Source organism: Bipolaris victoriae (assembly GCF_000527765.1).
Source record: "Bipolaris victoriae FI3 unplaced genomic scaffold scaffold_2, whole genome shotgun sequence".
Classification (NCBI taxonomy): domain Eukaryota; kingdom Fungi; phylum Ascomycota; class Dothideomycetes; order Pleosporales; family Pleosporaceae; genus Bipolaris; species Bipolaris victoriae.
The window spans coordinates 118,487-139,029 of NW_014575390.1; the positions used below are offsets into that span (position 1 = coordinate 118,487).

The 20,543-nt window shown below is 50.2% G+C and overlaps 7 protein-coding genes across 7 annotated transcripts; 3 read left to right on the forward strand and 4 right to left on the reverse strand.

Moving 5' to 3' along the window:
- Positions 1–1,550: 1,550 nt before the first annotated feature.
- On the reverse strand, positions 1,551–5,934 carry COCVIDRAFT_85053 (hypothetical protein; the record flags this gene model as incomplete). Its single annotated transcript, XM_014706629.1, has 4 exons — positions 1,551–1,807; positions 1,860–5,478; positions 5,538–5,701; positions 5,859–5,934. The coding sequence occupies 4 exons, from the start codon at positions 5,932–5,934 to the stop codon at positions 1,551–1,553; spliced, it is 4,116 nt and encodes a 1,371-aa protein (XP_014562115.1).
- A 1,250-nt stretch (positions 5,935–7,184) lies between these two features.
- COCVIDRAFT_32962 (hypothetical protein) lies at positions 7,185–8,706 on the forward strand (the record flags this gene model as incomplete). Its single annotated transcript, XM_014706630.1, has 4 exons — positions 7,185–7,466; positions 7,529–7,686; positions 7,743–8,271; positions 8,320–8,706. 4 exons carry the CDS (start codon positions 7,185–7,187, stop codon positions 8,704–8,706), a joined length of 1,356 nt encoding a protein of 451 aa, XP_014562116.1.
- A 1,111-nt stretch (positions 8,707–9,817) lies between these two features.
- On the reverse strand, positions 9,818–10,778 carry COCVIDRAFT_11395 (hypothetical protein; the record flags this gene model as incomplete). Its single annotated transcript, XM_014706539.1, has 3 exons — positions 9,818–9,838; positions 9,876–10,689; positions 10,738–10,778. The coding sequence occupies 3 exons, from the start codon at positions 10,776–10,778 to the stop codon at positions 9,818–9,820; spliced, it is 876 nt and encodes a 291-aa protein (XP_014562025.1).
- A 732-nt stretch (positions 10,779–11,510) lies between these two features.
- On the forward strand, positions 11,511–12,641 carry COCVIDRAFT_32963 (hypothetical protein; the record flags this gene model as incomplete). Its single annotated transcript, XM_014706631.1, has 4 exons — positions 11,511–11,620; positions 11,695–11,984; positions 12,138–12,237; positions 12,317–12,641. The coding sequence occupies 4 exons, from the start codon at positions 11,511–11,513 to the stop codon at positions 12,639–12,641; spliced, it is 825 nt and encodes a 274-aa protein (XP_014562117.1).
- A 556-nt stretch (positions 12,642–13,197) lies between these two features.
- On the reverse strand, positions 13,198–14,393 carry COCVIDRAFT_85026 (hypothetical protein; the record flags this gene model as incomplete). The annotated part of the gene is made up of 3 exons (XM_014706632.1): positions 13,198–13,527; positions 13,586–13,861; positions 13,917–14,393. The coding sequence occupies 3 exons, from the start codon at positions 14,391–14,393 to the stop codon at positions 13,198–13,200; spliced, it is 1,083 nt and encodes a 360-aa protein (XP_014562118.1).
- Positions 14,394–15,278: 885 nt separating this feature from the next.
- On the reverse strand, positions 15,279–17,077 carry COCVIDRAFT_11397 (hypothetical protein; the record flags this gene model as incomplete). The annotated part of the gene is made up of 4 exons (XM_014706540.1): positions 15,279–16,027; positions 16,080–16,670; positions 16,720–17,001; positions 17,053–17,077. The coding sequence occupies 4 exons, from the start codon at positions 17,075–17,077 to the stop codon at positions 15,279–15,281; spliced, it is 1,647 nt and encodes a 548-aa protein (XP_014562026.1).
- Positions 17,078–17,853: 776 nt separating this feature from the next.
- COCVIDRAFT_11398 (hypothetical protein) lies at positions 17,854–18,786 on the forward strand (the record flags this gene model as incomplete). The annotated part of the gene is made up of 1 exon (XM_014706541.1): positions 17,854–18,786. The coding sequence occupies one exon, from the start codon at positions 17,854–17,856 to the stop codon at positions 18,784–18,786; it is 933 nt and encodes a 310-aa protein (XP_014562027.1).
- Positions 18,787–20,543: the final 1,757 nt, after the last annotated feature.

Below are 20,543 nucleotides of genomic sequence, written 5' to 3' on the forward strand. Positions count from 1 at the left end.
TCTGCTCTTGTCAAGAGAAAGGGCTTGTTCCTTTTTTTTTTTGCTTTATTCTTGTCTTTTGCTTGGTTTGATCTTTTCGTTTTGGCATGGAAAGCGGTGGATATGCACCATACCCCTACAGAATTCCTTTTTTTGAAGTTTTCCCTAGCTAGCAATTGACTAGATGACCAAGAGTTAATCTACATAGCGGGATTGACAATAATCATGATATGTTCAATTCTTCATCATTTGTCCCTTTTAGTATGATCTTTTTTTGGTGATGTGTACAAAAGTGATCAGCAAGAGCCTCGATTCTACCCTGCCTGACTCAAAAATAAACTTTTTTGCCCCAAGTTCTAAGATCTAGATTTCCCACAAGCCACGGCATCCGGTAAACGAGCGGCCTGTTCGAGTCATGTACTTTTTTAATTTTCCGAAGGGAAAAAAAATATTCGGAGTGAAAAATCATGCTTACTAGTAGGCCAGCTGGCAATGCGATTTTTTTACAACACGGCATGACGTATGGAAGCCGCAAAAGAAAAGAAAAGTCATCAAGACAAGGAAAAACGGGCAACTTGCGCAAATGACCACTTGCCATGCATGCATGGCAACCCACGCCTTCCAACCAGGAAAAATAAACAGAAAAAAAAATCTCAAAAAATCTCTGCACCACAAGACCCCCCCCTCCCCAAAATCAAAAAACATCCCCTAACCCGCTGACCCCTTCCACCTCAGCCAGCCTCGGCTTCTCCGCCCTCGCTTCGCTTCGCCCTCTTCCCCCCCCCCACTCCAACTAACCCCAAACCCAGCCCCAACCGCCGCTCCCTAACACTAACCCACGGCAACCACCCCAGACTTCCTCTCTCTCTCTCTCTCTCTCTCTTTCTTTCCAGTCTAGTACCAGAATGAGCAAATCCGGAGAAAAAAAAAGAGTGTTTAAAAATAAAAATAAAAAATGGAAGAAAAGTCCCCGGAGCTAGGACTGGAAAAAGTGTAGTATGTCAACATATTTTCCGCCGGAGTTTAGTCCGTTTGTCCACACGTGGATAGTATAGAAGGGTGAGAGAGATTCTAGATTTTTGCGAAGACGGGGGTGGCGCGTTGAGAAGGGCCTTTTTTTTTATATTTTATTTTAGGAAATACGAAAATTTCCTACGGGAAGAAGAAGAAAAAAAGATGGAGGATTGGATAGTAGTAACACATTTTACCAAAAAAAAACCCCCCCTTACGTCTGCTTCAATTTAGTCTCGTAAACGTATGTGAGAAAGGCAAGGAGATACCAAAAAAAAGAACGAGTTTCGCATTACAATATATGCTCTAAAAACCTTGGTATCTCCATTTCCACACTTGCTATGTTTTTAAGTTATATCAAGAAAAGAGAATGCTCGAGACACACACACAGAGAGAGAGAGAAGAAGAAGAAGAAGAAGAAGAAGAAGAGAGACTACTCATACATATTATCAAGTATTCCTCTGTCCACTCCCCCTTCAAAAAAAAACTTTCTTTTTTGAGAAATGCATTTTTCAACCTTCCCCTTCAAAGCAAAAACACACGCTCAAAAAAAAAAAAAACTACCTCCTCACAGGCCCCTTACTCGCCGCAGCACTAACCAACATCTTGAACCCATTCTTCAGCGCAACCATATCAGGATACACATGCTTCTGCAACTCAAACGCATTCGGTACCACTTTAATGCCCCATGCACCTTTAGGCCCCTTGGCGCTCATCTGGAAGCAGATCCAGAAGTGACCGGGGTACTTGGGCATGCTGCAAAACGCGTACATTGAGCGAGACGGGTTGGCTTCGCAGTAGTTTTCTAGCCATTTTTCTGTTTCAAGTCAGTATATGTCACAGATACAAGTAGAACACTATGAACATACCGGTATCCTCCCGAGTACCTGGCTGGAATCGCTCGTCTCGGGTGAGCTCCGTGACCTTGCGAGCCATGGCCTCGACGTGATTGACAATCAACTCGTCGAGATCCGAATACGTGTGCTTTCCAATCTTGAGCTGCTTGCCGAGTGAGAATTGGTTGGCCTTGTTCATTTCCAGTACGTCGAGATGTTGATAGGCGTTGTTGGAGACCTTCCATGTTACGACCAAATGGTCGAACCCCTTGGACGACGGCCGGATGACGAGATCGCCCGTTTCCTTGCCACCGAGGTACTCTTCCGCTTGGACTGTGTTGAAAGAGAAGAAGAGAGGGTGGTTGACGACACGGTTGGGTCGGCCAGATGCAACCTCCTTTTCCTTCTCGGCCGCCTTCTTGTCCTGCATCTCTTGTGCTTCGTCCCACTCACCAGCTGCACGGTCGTAAGGCTTCTTTTGCGGTTGTCGGATGAGATCATCTCGAAGCGACAACTGTGCAGTAAGGGCTTTACGGTTGAGATAGACAATACGCGCGCGCACAATCTGGTGACTTGAGTAGACGTGACGAGGCTCCTGTCCGCCACTGCCAACGCCCTCTGGGAACTCTGATTCCGACACGCCACCTTCAATTCCACACTCGAGTTTGACTTCAATGTGGTCGGGGAATGTTCGCTTGATGGTAACGGGAACAACCATGCCTTCATAGAGAGACTCCTTTGTCTCACCAGTCAGCATGGTGAACATCTCATCACCAGACAGTAGCGCAAAGATTTGTCGAATCTCCTCGTAAGGGTTGTCCAGTTCGGCTCGGATCGTCTCAAGAGTGGCACGCTTGCGCTGTCCGAAATTCCTTTCAATCTCGGCGGCATAGTCTTCCAGAGCCAGGTCGTTGACTAAGTCAGTAGTCTCTTCCCGTACCATCTTTCTGACAACGGCACTAGGACCACCCTCGTCAGTCTCTGCCTTGACATCCTCCTCGTCCATGTTCAGTGCATCAGCGACCATCTTCCGTGCCAGATCGTAGTCCTCAGGATGTACACGTGTGTAGTCTAGGTAATCAGATGACTCTTCAGTCGGGTCGTAAGGAATATACAAGAAACTGGCACAATTTTGGAAGACCTTGGGGCCCATAGCCGCCTTGAGGTCGCGCGACTCGGATACACCGAGAAGATCGAATCGTGAAAGAATCTCGTCGCTGTTGGCTTGGATAGCCTTGATCAGCCTGTCGGCCTTACGAGGTCCCAAACCGCACACATATGGTATTAGTTTCGAAAGGTACTTGTCGTCATAAGTCTCTGGCAAGTCGATACCAACGAGGTTGACCATGTCGACCATGGCAGTGTCTAGTCGGTCCAAAAGCTTCTCCTGGGGTATCAAAGTCTGGTTCGGAATGAAAGGAATAGAAACAATGTCGCGGCCGAGCGATGCGTACTCGGCGAGTGGGTTTTGCAGATATCTTCCCAGGGCAATGCAGTACCTTGTGAGCGCAGGGTACTTGGGGAACTCTGCAGCCGCCCTGGCACTGGTGTGGTACAAACGAGCAACTTCGTCGTTGACCATGATGACCTCCAGAGGCTCGTTTCTCTCTTCACCAGTATCCTCATCCTCGTACGCAGGGCCAGTCAGGTTTCGTTGACTGATGATTTCCTGAATGTCCTTGTACAGCTTGCGAGTCTCAACCGAGAAGCCACTGACACCAATGACATCTGGGCGTCGACGCTGGATAACATCAACCAACTTTTCGATATCTTGTCCTTCGGGGATACCACGTTCAGCATTGCCCAGGCGCATCTCGACTAGTCGACCCTGCTCTAGGACACGACCGTCGTTCTCCACATAAGCCCACATGATGGCGTCTCCACGCTGACCCTTGCCGTTGGACAAGCAGAGGACATTTGGAATTGAGCCAAGAGGGGCGCTCTTCAACTTGTAGGGTGCCTGATCAAGTTTGTTGTAGTAGTTTTCTCTCGCTGAAGCCGCAAGCTCATCCTCACATCTGGCACGCAGAGTCTCCTTGACACCGTTTGCAATGACGGTCTGAAGCTTGTCAAGTGCGACGTTGAGCAGCTCCTTACGGAGAGCATTCCACGTATCAGAAACCTCACTGACACCGTCAGAGACGATCTTCTCTTGCAAACGAGCCTTGAATTGTGCGTAGTTGCCCATGGAAATCTTGACTTGCACAAGGCCTTCAGATTCAGCCTTGAGCATCTTCAAAAACAGATCTGGGCGACCCTGAAGATCCGAAAAGGTGACTCTGCGGAGATACTTAAACTCGTAGTAGGGATGATCCTCGGTGATCTTCCGCATGCCCTTGTCAGTGCGAATGCAGTCAATTTCGGCATTCTGGTAGAAGCTGCCACGCAAGTATCGGCGCAACCGCGAGCACATTTGTAGATCTTGGACAAACAGTAGTTTTGTGGACCTCAAAAGGGTAGCGCCCGTTTCCGGAGCTTCGGCAAGCTGATCGGCGAGCTCCTCGACCTTGTATGGAGGGTCTTCAATGGTATACGCGCCTCTGCTCGTTCCATCAACCTTCTTCGCAAAGTCTTCGGGTGTGATGCCAATTGCCTTAACGAGTTGATTAGCCTTGCTGCTTCGCAGCTTGTCGAAGAAGCTTCGGGCGTTGTTGGCACGCTTCTGTGTTCCGTTGACTTCTTGTCGAACCTCGTTGATTTCCTGAGAGTATCGGTAATGCAGGTAGTCTTGGAGCTCTTGGATTTCTTCAATGGTAATGGCCCTGGAAGACAACTCGTCAATCTCAGTGTCGTTAATTTCAGGATAGACGCTCTTCAGGTTCTCGTAGTTCTGCCTGAGAGCATCACGCTTTTCAGCAAAAGCCCTGAACTTGAGGTCGAAATCAAATACCTCCCACAAGTCGGCCTGGTTGAGCAGACGCTCTGGCCGAGCATCCATAGGTGGCGGATTGTCTATATCATCAAAATCATTGTCGCTCGGCGCATGAATGAGGTAGTCTTTTCGGTGGTTGAAGATGAAGGGAACTTCATAATCTTCCAGGTTGATAAACTCGAGAACCTTTCGCACAGCCTTCTCAAAAGGCTGCAAAAAGTATCTTGGAAGACCCTTCTTGGGCCACAGCATATTACTGATCCAGGTTGCCTCCTCGGTCAGACGTGCCTGCATGTCCTCCGGTGTGAGCTCAATCTCTTTGAAGGGCTTTCGGGCTAATTGCAGGCGCTCAGGAATATCGGTTTCGCGGATGATGTTGTCTTCATCCGTCAACATACGCTCCTGCAGTTGTGATGGTTCGAAGACGTCCTTGAGTTGCAGTTCGCGGCCATCGCCGGCTTGCTCGTCCTCTTCGGCCTCTTGCATTTCCAACGCCCAGTCGTAATCTGTGCCATCACCAAATGCAGCTCTGTAGTCTTCCTCGGCACCCTCATCGAGTCCAGCAGCTTGCAGCCCCTTGGTGATTAGATTTATGCCTGGTTGTGTGACGTCGCGGTCATCTTCGATTTCGTCTTCAAACTTGTCGTCCTCAATGAAGTCGTCAAACTCGTCGCCCAACCGGGCCCGCGGCTCATCGTAGTCTTCGTTGACTTCGTCGTCGGAAAAGATGTCGTCGACACCCCGGGACTTGACGCGCTCCTTGTGACCACGCTTGAGGCGCTTGAATCTCGACTTCGCCAATGTCAGTCATGTCCAGGCTCTAGCAGAGTATGTCTTACCTGTTCTTCGGCCGGGCGTTCTACCTCGACGCCGATCAGGTCAAGATCTTCGTCGTCGAGAGCCTCTTCGGCCTCGCGGTTCTTTCTCTTCTTCTTGCGCCGGCGCCGGCGCTCTGCCACTTCCTCCTCCTCTTCGTCGTCGTCATCGGCGATGAAGCCTTCGCCTTCCTGTCCATCTGTCAGCATTCCTGGAGACACAGCTTGCCATGGCGGAGCTTGCCTGTCGCAGTCGGTCCTCATCATCGTCGTCTTCCTCCTCGCTGGAGTCGTCGATGCCGGCTGTGCCATTTGTCTTGCTGGGCCTGGGTTCGCCACCCTCACCAGTCTCGCCATCAAAGTCCTCATCCTCCTCCTCGTCGCTGCCGACGTCGGCGATTGTGTCAAAGAATTCAGACATGGCTAACTAAACAAAAGGAACGCGTGAGTTGTGAGATTGGCTTCGACGGCGCTCTTTTTGGGGGTTCGACGAGCGCTTGGCGGTAATGAGATTAGGCGACTATGGCGATCAGGCGGAAGGGAAAGTCGGGCGCAATCGAGGTAAAGGAGAGAGGAAAGGCAGATGTAGGCTCTCAGAGGCTCGCGACCCATCGGCCGCGTTAACTTTCAGCCGCACTGACGCTGTGCACGTGATTTCCGCGCTAGGAGGCGGAAAGGCTACCAAACCAGATGCGCCATCCTTGGCTGTGCATGCCGCAGCCACACGTGTATTCGAAAGCCACCATCCCATCATGCACTCTTCATAGTGCTTTGAATGTATGCTTCCTCATCATGCAGTGCCAGCATGATCTATACACGCACAGCAACTTGATCTGGGTAAAGCATTGCTGGCATCTGATAAATCGCCGCGTCGAAGCTATATTCAGATACACTTGTATGCTACTGGCCGCATAGCTGGAGACATGGCCGATTGCAAGCACACTTTTGGTGCGTTTCCTCGTCCGTAGCAGTCATGACTACTCTATGCTACGTTCCGATACAACACTCGTGTTCATGAGGCGTGTTTGAAAGAAGATGTGCACTAGCAGCAGGTGAAGCATCGCGACGAGCAACCATGCGACTCTGAAACCTCCTGAGCGATGCATCGTGTATGTCTTGTCAGCCTCTATATATCAGAGACGTAGCCCTGGCATCGCCAAAAGTGTCGCCCGCTTCTTGCCCCCCAGCACCAGCTCTCTCCAAGTCTCCAAGTTGCCTGACTATCGCATCGCACCAGCTGCAGCCTTGCAGAACCAGTTTGGAACGCCGCTCCATCTGCCCCCACCTGCGCGCGCCCCGCTAGCTCGAACACTGACACGACCACAACCCTCTCTCCTGACTTCCCCAGCTGCCAACCTTCCTCCGAGACATCGTGCTTTGCATAAAACACCAACCTCCCAATCAATCCCTGCACAGCCTTGCCCGTGCAAACTGTCGCTCACCCGTATCCGAAGGGGTAATCCAATAGACGCTGTCCTCCTTTCAGCCATAGCCGTGATTGGCGTACCACTGTCGACACAGCTTTGGGCGGCAAACCCGAAACAAAAGCCAACACTTGGGCTCTTGTCCTGCGAGATACATCCTTTCTAACCATATATCCCGAGCCTTGCAATCGCTGCATTCTTTCTACCCGCCTTCGCATCATACCGGCGCCCGGCGCAAACCTACAACATGGCAGAACCAAATTTCAAAGGGAAGACGATGAAGAGGAAGAATGTCAAGGGTCTCGCTCTCAGCGCTCCACCACCCAAGCCAGCACCTTCGGCTGGTGATGCCCAAATACCCGGTGCCCGCGCCAACGACGAGAAGCAGGACACGCTGGAAATCGGTGTTGAATTCCAGCTAGACCTCAAGGCAGAGGATTTGATAGTGCTGCGGGAACTGGGCTCAGGAAACGGAGGAACAGTCAGCAAGGTGCAGCACGCTGCCACCAAGGTCATAATGGCGAGAAAGGTGAGTCGGACGAGCAGGCGGGGTACATTAGAACAAAGAACAAAACAAGCTGACAAGGGCAGGTCATACATGTCGAGGCAAAGAACGAGGTCCGGAAACGAATCGTACGAGAACTCCGTATCATGCATGACTGCAATTCGGATTACATTGTCGACTTTTACGGCGCTTTCCAAAACTCGTCGGGCGATGTCATAATGTGCATGGAATACATGGACGTGGGGTAGGCAAATTTCCATCCACGGAATAAACTTAGCAGGTGCTGACTAGCAATCACAGCTCGCTCGATTGGGTCTCCCGAACATTTGGACCGGTTCGAGTCGACGTACTCGGAAAAATCTCAGAAGCCGTGCTCGGCGGTCTCGCATACCTATACAGCGCCCATCGCATCATGCACCGCGATCTTAAGCCGTCAAACATTCTCGTAAACTCAAAGGGCAACATCAAGCTATGTGATTTCGGTGTATCGAGTGAGCTGGAGGGATCCATTGCCGAGACGTTCGTAGGAACTGGCACATACATGGCACCAGAGCGGATACAGGGATCGCCCTACACTGTCAAGTCAGATGTGTGGAGTGTTGGCCTCACGCTCATGGAGTTGGCCATTGGCAAGTTTCCATTTGCTGGAAGCGGCGACGACGACGAGGCTGGGGGTCCCCAGGGTATTCTTGACCTTTTGCAACAGATTGTCTTGGAGCCTTCGCCCAAGCTTCCGAAGAGCGACGCCTTCCCTTCAATTTTGGAAGACATGATTGCCAAGTGTCTGATGAAGGATCCAGCGGAGCGACCCACGCCCAAGGAATTATACGTAAGTCCACCGTCTACCGCATACAACAGTAAATACTAACAACACCAGGATCACGACGCCTTCCTCCAAGCCGCCAAACGCACACCCGTCGACCTAGAAGCCTGGGCCATTTCCATGATCGAACACAACAAGCGCAAATCCCACCTCGCTCCCGCCGCCCCCGCCGCAACCATCAAAGAGAAGCTGCGCGAGCGCTCACCCCCTCACAAGCGCGAACCCAGCGATCCAAGGCAAAGAGTTGCTAACGGAGACGCCGAAGCAGCACCCCGCCGCCCCTCATATCCCAGCCGATCCTCCAGCAGCAACAATGTCATGAACTTACCCATGCGCCCGGCCCCCTCTGTAGACGGCTCCAACAGCAGGCCCGGAAGCAGGGGTCCCTCTGCAAATGGTCTCCCAGCCCAACCTCGGCGGTGGAATAACGAAGTTCAATAAATTTGACTCTCTTTCTTGAATCGAACAGTAGTATATATATGTATACTCAGCACATTCGTTGTTCAGGGGCGGAATTTTCTTTCCTTTGAAGAAAAAGAAAATGCACATTTTTTGGTTACCCCGTTGCCCATTGATACTGCTGTTCGGTCCGGTTTCTTTTGGAGGGAAGGGGAGGGCCAGAATGGGGAGTGTGTACAGGGAGACTTTATATGTATGAAAGATGGGGTTTGGAGAGGGGTGTGTATGTGGGTTGGCTTGTTGGGGTGGTGTGATGGTTGGTGTATATTTTCAAATATCAGATGTTCAATTCAAGATCTTTTTTTTTCTCTTCTCCTTCTTCATTTCGTTGTATTTGGGTTTTTGTGGTGGTGTGAATGATGTGTGGGATGGGAAAGAGTGGGGAGATGATTATGCTGAGATTACATTTGGGTTGAAACTTTTTTTTCTTTAAGATATTGGAAGTATGCAGATCTGATCTCTTTGATTTGGCGATATGAAAGATGTCACGAAGGGGAAAATTGACGACAGAGTATGGATATTAGCCAAAAGTTTTATAAAAGAATCCTCATTTCTAATTCCATGTTTCGCCATAGTATTCCCACCTGTTTCGCAGCCCCCACTGTTTAATCCACCAGATGGTGCTGACCCAGTATCCAAAACCATCTTTGCTCGCCTAAAGTAAGTCTAGAAAACAGCATTTGAGAATGTAGGTATTCCAAGAGCACCAGATCGCACTGTTCACTGGCGATTTCTCAACTCCTCGACGTCCCTCTTCTTTGTTGTTATTGTTATCATATTCGCTCTTCCTGATATGTGGATACCCAATCACTGCTGCGCGTTGCCGTAGTCGCTGTTGCCATCATGCTCCGAGCTCAACCTTCCATGGACGATAACCTTCACATGATGTTGTGCTTTCGTTTGTATTCTCTCAGTATCTTCCAGTTCCGGTTCCACCTGTTCAGTCGGACCATTCTGCTTACTTCGACGCTTATGAGATGCTTCATTCCTCTTGGACAGGACATACCGGGATACATGAACAGTTCCTTAAATAGTGCATCCGTGTTTTTTGGAACCGGGATGTTTGGATCCGGGCGACGGGTGAGAAAACGCCTCAATTTTCTGAACCATGCCTCTATAGTCTTGTTTAGTTTCATGATCGTTATTCGTACAGGATAAGACAAAAACATAATCTTTACTAGGCCCTCTGGATATGTGTGGCGCACACGATCAACATATGCTTCATAGAAATATTGGTTTTCCTCTTCCCCATAATCCAATGGCCAATCGTCCAGCATCTTCCTTTCGAACTCTGGATTGGCAGCGATTCTCTCGAAAAGTTGGTCAAGAGACTCTTCTGCAAGACAACCAATAGGTGTTGTGATCTGGGTGCGCTTTTGAATATACGAGATGTTCTTGAAAAAGTCGTTCATAAAAGGCTTCCATCGGAAAGCTAACGTAAGGTTGTCAAAGTCCAGGCTAGTGTACTTGAGGGGCGTGTCATTGAAATAATATCCAAGCTCTACTCTATGAATATGACGCTTGAATTGTGGCATGATATCATGAGGAAACCGATATGCCAGTAGACCGGTAACTGTCTCCCTTAAGCTACTGTGGTTCCCTGAATAGTTTCCAGCTATCGATCTGCCGTTGTTATCTATATCGCAGAGACAGGAGTCAATCTTGATCTTGTATATGACTTCTTGGCCATCTTGAAGAAAGCACTGGAGACTTTCCGTAAAGATTTCGCAGCGGTAGCAATGTGTATGTTCCGTAATCGAATAATTGCAACTAGCCGACGAAGAGAAGCTTAGTTTTGGGAGCCGTGTGAAAGCAAACTCGCATTCTGCCTCTGTTCGGAAGACGCGTGACACCTGGCGACAGGTGACCCAGAGTGTGAACTCATCGTCGACAAAACTAAGTATAAGTCCCCAAATTTCCTGAGGTATATTGCCGGGCGTTGCCTGATATACTGGTGCCGACGCTCTGTCTCTCATCAGTGTTGGTCATTACACTAACAAACATTTCACTTACACCGTGTCGTTGATTCCAGAATCTTTTGCTAGCTTTGCCATCTTCATATACTGGTGTCGTTACTTGATTGAATATAAGGGCTATCCTCAACTCGCAAGCTCCTGAAGTAAGGTTGATGAGAAGCAATGCGGTGGGAGAAGCAGTATAAATACAAGTCTCTGAATGATGGTGTTTGTGGGCATGGTCAGTGCTCCCAGTCACCAGGAAGGAAAGAGTGATGGAAAGTACGTCACCTGATGGAGACAAACCAAGCATAAATCACGTAGAAGGAGGAAGATTCACAAGGGAAGGACATTGGAATACAGCGAGGGAGCTGCTTTTAGCACCTGGGTCACCAAACGCAGCTCAGTCAAAGAAGAAGGCTCGTAGTAGTAGGGGTACTAAGAGGGCTCAACTAAGTTTACGGCGCTGTGGGAACTGTGGAGAGCCTGGACACTACGCTACAGTATGTGTAAAGGATACGAAAGACTTTTCTGAATCCAAGCTGAGCGAGCCTGTGAGTAATCATTAAGGGATGATAGTAAGGATTAAGGGCCTGTTCGGTTCAGCGTTTTGCGGTTGCATTCTTAATACCTGTTAGGGTATAGAGCTTTGAAAAGGGGATAGCCTGGCTAGCGATTAGATTGGGCCTATCTGGATGTGGATAGCGAGTGAATAAGCTACTCACGTGATTTAGATGCACTACCAGAACCCAAAATCGCCATCGATCTAACCCGTTCACGCCTCAAGACATTCTGAGCCCAACTACTGGCGAAATTCTTGGTCATATCTCAATGCCACCGTTGTTTAAGGTCGATCAGGTTCTAAGAGGACACAAATTAATATACACTGTTGTGAAGGAGATTCATAGAGCATTTGACGAAGCTGCTGTATATCTGGCCAGGTGAGAGATCAATACAGTCAACGCGCTTTTTCGGCATGGCCGCGAACCCCTCTTAATCTTTTTGTGGACTGCAGGGATCAGAATAAAAACAACTGTATTGTCAAGAGCGTTCGCGGCCACTGGCGCCTACAGAACGAAGCCGATATCCTAAGACGTTACCAGTCAAAGATGCCGTTCCTTCGACCTATCATCGATGAGGTTATAAGCCCAGCCGATCCACCCTCTATTGTTTTGAGGCACCTGGACAGTGAACTTCTCGCGGAATCGAGGAAGAAACGGCTTACGCGCCCCGAGATTAAGCAAGTAGCTAGGTGTATTCTTGAAGCCCTACTCGTCCTTCATAAGGATGGAATGGTCCATACAGGTATTCAACGTCATTCTTATCGTATTTAGAGTCTCCTCATTCTCACTTATCTTGTAGACGTCAAATTGGATAATGTCTTTGTTAACTATGGCCAAAACGAGCAGCGGTTCTCGTAAATTCGACTTGGGGACTGTGGAGGTGCGGTTTATAAAGACTCAAAGTTCGCTAAGGAGTGCAATGTTATCAGAGGTGCCTTCACACGTAGCCCAGAAGTTATGTTAGCGCTTTCTTGGGGCCCACCAACAGACGTCTAGTCATTCGGAAATGCAGTACGTATGAGAACAGTTAGTTGCCCGTTGTTTCGCTTAACTTACTTATTTTCCGATTCTTAGCCTTGTACATGGAGGTGACTTTCACCGCTTCGATCCTGGCTGGCAGAGAGTCAAAACAGAAGACCAAGATTACGAGTTGACAGTTATGCAGCGAATGTATCACTCGTTCGGCCCATTCCAAAGATCAATGGCCGACATCCTCAACCCGGTTGCTCTTGATGTCGTCTTCTTCTTGAATTGGCAAGGGAACCCACGGAAGCCGCTTCAACGGTGGTCGATGAAGGAAATTCCTTCTGCTGATAACGAGTTTATAAGGCAGATCTTACAACTAGACCCTCGGGAGAGACCAATATGGAGGAGATTCTCGAGGACGGATGGTTCATAGAAGAATCAGATGATACCCGGACACCCATACCAAAGGGGACAAGCAGGTCAGAGGATGAAGCTGCTAACTAGTGCTAGGCTTATGTCACAGCTTGTCAGTATGAATGTATGTGAATGGAGACGGGTGGGCGGGCGAGACATAGTCTAAAAACTACTAAACAAGATATGGTTACAGTTCGACTACTCTGAGGTGCATGACATGCTTCCTACCAGCACTGAACGAAGATGGTGTAGCGTTTCAACAAGGAGAAACCAAGGAAGCATCTTCAGCGCTTCGACTTGACATCTCCTTCCTGCAGATCGGAATATCGAAAGAAATTTGGTTTGAAAACAAAAACGGTCTTCAAATTAACCCAGTATATTCAGTGATTATGATGAAAGTGAGGAGAAATCTGCGACAAATCACAATTCAGCTTAGAAACATTCCATACACAAACGACAAAAATTCATTACAGGATATTATCGTAGAGGCATCACACTAATTCACGGTAAAATCTTCCTTCCCCACACTTTCTACTAAATCCCTGGCGAAATCACCTCCCATAGATACCCCGTTTCTAAACAGCATGAGGTACCGCTTGTATCCTCATACTATCCTGCCTTAGAATCTGTCGCTGTTGATCCCTGACCAGTCTCATGGGTCCGCGGTAGAACGCTGAAAGCAAATCAGTGATGTTGATCGCATCGACGATTGCATTCAAGGGCCCTGCTGCAGGTCCACCTTGGGCCTTGTATGGGCGCGGGGAGAAGGCGAAGACGAGGAGGATAGCGAAGAGGGGCATTTCGCAGGCGAGGATGAGTGAAGCGAGTCCGGTGTTGACATCATGGAAGGTCATGTACTCGGTGGGTTTGAGTACGCCGTGACCAGCGAGAATGGAGATGATAAACTGAAGGCTATATTAGCATGCTTACACTGGATGCGTATAAAGAATAGTGAGTCCGTACCGACTGGAGAAAGTTGAGACCAAGAACTCCCTTGAACGTCATAAGCTTGAGGAGGATACTGTGCTTCTGCAACAACGTCTTGTTCTTCTTATAGAACCGAAGCGAGCAGATTATAGCGACCACAGTAGTGTACGCGTTCAAGATCGTGATCCAGATATGGGCAAAGTGCACACTGTTGGACTGCTTGCAGTATGTGCCAGCAGCCAAAGAGATGGCAGTTGCAACCCAGAGGATAATACTAGTAGGAATGAACTGGAGCACACCGTACCATGTTTTCTGTTGATTGTCAGATAGTGTCCAATAAACCATAAGCAACGAGACAAGATCTTACCCTCAACCACGCTGGACTCTGAGCTTTAAGCTCCCCTTTAGCCCTCGCATCCTCCCCAAACAACGACTCGTACCCCCCTGGATGTGCAAGCACGAGATCGCACATGAAGAGCAAAAAAGACGACAACGCCATCGCACACCCGAAATCAAGCGAGTGAGCCAGATACTCTCCTATCCCATCCTGCCACACGATGAGGAAAGAGAATATAGCAACCCAAGGAATAAGCGAAACGATTCGAATGACCTGACGTTGCTGCACCGGATTCGAGTAGTTGAAAGCGTGGAATCCAATCAATACAGCAACAATAACAGTACTGAGGATAGCGCAGCCACCAGCAAGCATAGTCGCAAATCGATGAAATGTAAGTTCGCCAACGAAATACCGAATCTCAGGACCTTCAGTGTTTTCCTCTGGGCAGACGTGCTCCTTGCCTCGCCGCTCTAAGTGGCTCCTAGCCGCGAGTACGAGAATATGCATAGGATTGCTTGACTCCATGATATCGAAGAGAGAAAAAGAAAAAAACGGGAGAAAGCGATGATAAACAAACTAAAAGACGAAAAGATATTTGGAAACCTTGAATATTGTGATGTCAAAGCAAAAGATGAAACTAACTTCACCACTCGCACCCCCAAAGGCTATATACTCCTCCGCCATCGTCTCCCCAATTCAACAAAAAGGTAGATCACCAACTCGGTTCTGCCAGTTTTAGCCACCACAAGGCATACCCATCGAGGCCTCCAACCCCGCCGAATGGGTTTCGCGTAGAATACTGCGTTAGGCAATGAGCAGCAATTTAGGCAGCTCGCCTTAGCAAAGTCGCAGCTCGCCTTAGCACTGGAAATAACCACCCCCGCGTGCTTTCGAACGTGGCTTGTTCCCATCCGTGCAGAGGCTTAGCAAAGAAAATGTAGGTAGCGGTATGCAAAAAAGCCACGTTGATACGGCCGTGTCGGGATGATAAGGTGCTGTGGTTTGAGCGGACCCGCCGATACGAGCGTCGTCTGCGTGAGTGAGACAATCTGGGGTGCCTAACGTTTGATTGGAGTGGGCGTGTACGGTGTAGGGAGAGGGGCCACGCTAAGCATTCGGAGATGCGATTGGACAACGACATGAAGATGGCTGTGCTGCTTTGGGAACAGGGTCCTCCCCAGCTCCACGTCTGCAACGTCTGCCAACTGCACTGCAGCGATTGATGTATCTTTCATTAGTTCATTCCTCGAGGCACGAATTAAAATCCATCATATCCACTACAAAACTAGGCATGGAGGGAGTTGACTTTGGCGGCGTCATTGTCATTTGATTCATTTTTGTATCAGTGCTCCTGAATTGAATGTCGTCGAGTCTTGCGAAGCCAGTATACATCTAGTCGTCTCCGCCGCCTATTGGGCCACTGACTTGCTTCGCGGACTTCGCAGCTACAATGTCGTCTACCCTCAACAGCAGGCAAGCGCTCTCGACAGCTGTCTTGATGCTCTGTTCCTTGACGGCTAGAGGTTCCCACACGTTGTATGTGTGCATGTCGACAACCTTGCCAGCATCGCCGTCAATACCCCAAGAGCTTCCACCGTGTCTGCCGTCTTCATAACCCTCTGCATGCTTTGCGCGCAGTTGTGTGAGTACCTTGATTGGGCTGTTTCCGGAGTTCTGGATCAGTGTGCGGGGAATGACCTCCATGGCTTCAGCAACCGCCTTGTACGGCCACTGCGCAACACCCTCGACAAGCTTTGCTCTCCTGTCCAGACCGACGGCAATAGCCATCTCAGTCGCACCACCACCTGGACAGAGCTTGGGGTTCCATATCACGTTCCTGGTGACCCCCATAGCATCGTGTAGATTCCGTTCAATCTCATTGAGAATGTCTTTCGAAGGACCCCTGAGCATGATGGTGCAAGCCTTGGGGTTCTGGCACTTTGTGAGGAACGTGAAGTACTCGTCACCAATCTTGGAAATTTCGAACAGACCGCACTCAGTACCGATGTCTGAGGCAGTAGCAGAAAAGACAGAGTTGACAATTGTCGCACCTGTTGCACGAGCAATACGGTTGTTGTCTGTCTTGCGGACGCGGCGGATAGCGGTGATGTTGGCCTTGACGAGGTAGTGCTGTGCAAGGTCTAGTCCAAGTTAGTAAGCATTAAATGGGAAGGTGCGTGCAAGACAACATACCACTGACGCCCTTCTCAGTGATGACGAGATCGGGCTTGAGAGCAATGATGGCATCGCACATGGCCTTGACCTGCTCCTCCTCGATTTGCAGTATCCTGTTCCAGTCCTCCTCTTTGCTGACCTCAATGTTGGTCTGACTCTCACCCTTCTTGTACTCCAGTGTGCAGTCCAACAGCAGGACGCGAGGGTTTTCGATTCTCCTCCTCATCTTTGGGTGTGTGATGTCCTTGTTTACCATGACTCCGTCCAATACCACGCTGTCTTCAATCTCGCCGCCGGGAATCTTCTCGATACGAGCATAACGCTTGATGTCGACCTCCTTCTTGCCAGCACCGATATCAAGGGAGACGGTGCGGACGGCCTTGAGGGCGAGACTGCACATCAACTTAGACCACCGCGAGACAAACTTTGTGCCGATTGACGAGTTGATGATCTTGAACATTTGCTCATCGTCGTCGGTGTCGACTTCGACGGCAATTTCGTTGATGATTTCGAGGGCATCGGCGAGGGCCTTTTTGAATGCTTGGATAATCACGACGGGATGGATGTTGCGCTCGAGCTGTGGCAGAGCTTGTGCAAGGATCTCTCCGGCTGTTTGCTATCAGCTTTCTGCATTGACATGGCCGCAATTCCTACGCACCCAATATGATGACAGTGGTTGTGCCGTCTCCGACCTCCTCATCTTGTGTCCTGCTGAGCTCGATCATGCTCTTGGCTGCGGGGTGTGCGACTTCGATCTCTCGGAGGATGGCATGGCCGTCGTTGGTCAGGACAATGCCACCCATGGGGTCGAGCAGCATTTTCAGCATGGCCTTGGGTCCAAGACATGACCGGATAATGTCTGCGACCGTCTTGGCTGCTGTGATGTTGGAAAGCTGTGCTTTGCGGCCGAACTGCCGCTCCCCACCTGGGGTCTGCGTGTCTGGTGTTGTGTTAGTGGGCTGTCAGGACTTCCAATGTTTTGGTAACCTACTCATAACCACCACTGGCGCCTGCATTTTGAAGGAATAGACTGGGAAGCAGTACAGAGAAGAAGGAGGGGCTCGTGACGAGAGTTGCGTGGGGTATCTTGTGTCTGGTGCCTTGCAGCTCCTCCGCTAACTTTTGCTACCAAAAACCGCGTCGCAACCGCCACTATGCCGGCGCGGATTATCTGAGGCCGACGTCAAGCCACAGGGCCGTGGCGCCACAGATGGCTGAGTCAGCGAGCCTGACTTCAGCTGAGCGCTGAGCCAGGAAGACCCGGCAAGTTCCACCGGCAGCGAGTCGGGCCGGCCTTACACACAGCTCTTGGCGCCTGTCGGGGTCGCCAAACCTCGTCAGCCGGCCAATGCACGCCTGACCTGCCCTGGACGCTGCTAGCCGGACCACTTTACGCTACATTCTGCCGCTCCTCACCGCATCGCCGCCAGCCTCTCACGGGACTTGCGCGCAGCTTACAAGACCGCTCTGGCGCCCTCCAGACCGTCCCTCCTCCATCTCACTTTCTCGCGCCAGCCCTTCCCACGCACCCTCACACTGCTCCCTCGCCTCGACTCCTTCATACTTGAACCCCTTCCTCCCTCCTCTTTTCTTCCTTCCATTCGCACCCATCCTTCATCCTTCATCTACCATTGCGCCTCTCACTCTACCTCTCATCATCTACTCTATCATCGCCGTCGCTACCAGTGACACCAAGGAACATCTCGTCGCGTGCTTATTTCCTGTCTAGTAGTTGCTTTGCACATCTTTGTATCCTTACATCTCTGTCGTTCTAATCTACTAAACATACAGCATGGGTCTCAACTACTACGCCTCGTCGCCAACCGTGGTCCTGCCGCCCCAGCAACCGCAGGGCTACTTCTCCCACCACCAGAACACCGCCGCATCACCAATGGGTAATTTCCGCCCCAAATACCCTACTCCACCCTCGCTCAACTATCTAGCCGCCGTCTCCAATGCCACCGCTGGGCGCAAACGATCCATCGCCGACGTTGACGAGCCCGAGGAGAACCTACCCGTCGGATCCATCGTCACTCAAGCACCTGCGAAACCGAAGCCCGAGCCTGTGTATGGCCCAGGTATGACGCTCATCTACCCTGGCGAACCTGGCTATGCATTGGCTGCCGAGTCGCAATCGGGCACCTGGTACGAAGAGAAGATCGAAAAGGAAGAGAAGGCTGAAGCTGCTGCTCGCCCCATTGCTATATCGCGCAAGTCGGTACGGATGAGCCCGTCCGCCAATGTCGAAGTTCCCTCCCTCAACGACATGGATGCTCAGAAGACCGAAGAGCTTATTGACGACAATGGCACCACCATCAACAAGCTCATCTCGTCGCTTGGAGTGGGCTGGAAGAACGTCATGTCCAACCCAAACCTCCGCGACGCTGCGCGCGCATACTCGCGTGTCATTGAACGTCATTTCGACTTTACTGATGTCCTCGTCATGCTCGAGAAGGAATCACTCAACGCGTACCTTGTTCGCGCAAAGCAACACGGCGTCCAAGGCTACTGGCTGTTCTCGGACAGCCTGCAATGGTGCCAGCTTGTCGGCTGGTCACTAGAGCGCACCGTCAGCAACCTCATGTTCGGTGCCACCCCTCGCGTCGAGGGCGAACGCATCAATGCTCGTCAGCTCACTCCTTCTTCACCTGCATCAACACCTGCTGTACAGTCTGCTGTTGAGATTCCCTCAACTAACGCAGACGTCGATGCAATGGAGATGTAACCCACTCATCTTCTCCTCCCTCTCCCTTTCCTTTCCCATCTCATACTCGGCAACAAAAATTTCTTCGGTTTTCATCGTCGGTTGCATTGATCGACGATTGTTTCTGTATCGGGTTCTTTCTTCTACGGCAAATCGGCGTCTGGCGGTGGATACGAATGGCTCACCGGAAGTGACTCCATTTGACATGTATGATATTATTATGCTCACATACGACTGCTTGATCGAATATTGCGATCGCGTCTCTTAGCACCGTGCCACTAAACTCCTCAGGCAAAAACACACCAATGAATCTATGATTGTTATTACAACTGTGTTCTTTTTTGAGATGACTGCGCCATGACTTGTGGTACAAATGATGCCACCCACACTTCTCAACAAGAACAACATGACTTGCGTTGAAACGGCAACACCGACCTGAAGACGGAACGGACGGACACACATCTGCACCTCCCTGCATGCACTCTGTAATCCCCTCCTCTCCCCAGCAACCAACCAACCAAACAATAATTCCCTCTCATCACCCACGCAACCAATTCAAACACCCAGCACAGCACAGAATCCCTCCCGCCCCGTGCCCACCCTTCCTTCCTTACACCGGAGTTGCCGCCAAACTCCGGGTCCCGCATCCTCCACAACGCGAACACAACACGCCTCACGTCTTCTCGCACGCGCCGCGGTCTCTCTCTCTCACTCTCCCTCGGAACCTCATACCCGACCCTTTTTTTACCTTTCTGGACGATTAGATAATCCCCCCGCCAACTAAACTCCCCTTCTTCTCAGCAACACCCGCATTTCCAATAAATCAAAAGCACAGACAACCTGTGTTTCATATCCCTGCCTCCCTCCTCTCACGGCTCCCCCCACCCCCCTCAAGGTTCACACAGCAAGAAGAGCGCTTATCTACAAGCGCAAGGGGCGGGGGAGGCGCCGCTCGCAACAGAATTGAGCGGGGGGGCGAAGATGCGTAAGGGCTAATTTTGGGTTGCTAGTGTGTTTCGTGGGTGAAGGATTAGAGTTTGTGGGATCTTCTCTTCTTCTCTGACTGGACTGGTGGGATTTTTTGGATTCGGATTGGATGGGAGGGAGAAGGGGGGGGTCCGTGATAGATCCGGATTAGTGTCAGCGTGGGTCATGTGATTTGCCGGGTCCTGAAGAAGGTTGGGTTTATGGGTGGGCGTTGGGACTGAGTAACGTAGTGTACACTTACTTGATGGCATGGCTTTCGGTGAGCGAATATGAAGAAAAGGGAGGTGCAGGTGAGATGGGCTGTATGTGTATGCAATGCAGCTGCGTAGCTGTTAGATGCAGGCTCTCTCTCTCAACGAACGGTACGCGTGGCCACACACATTCTCGGCATCATGGTTGCGAAGGGTGCAAAAAAGCAAGTTCAGCGATGATGATTTTTTACGAAGAAAGTAAGGATGTTCGAGCCGATCGTACTTTGTCTTCCCCCTGACCCGGATTCCTACCACCGCAAACAAAGGTTTGCTGACGCCTTTTTTTCATCGCCCATCTGAGCGTGGTCTTTTGATGCATACGTGTGATAAACTTCCCATATTTAGGCAGTAAAACTTTATTACAGCTGTCGTTGCATATTACAATTGGTCCTCTTAGCACGCGGGCAGTCTGCAGTAGCGTGTTTACACATTGCTATATGCTATCGTAAGGAATTTGATGCTGTTCATATCGTAGTCAGCTACTAAGAAAGGCTATGGCGCATGCCTGTAGCTTTCTAGTAGCCTCTACAGCCAGATGCT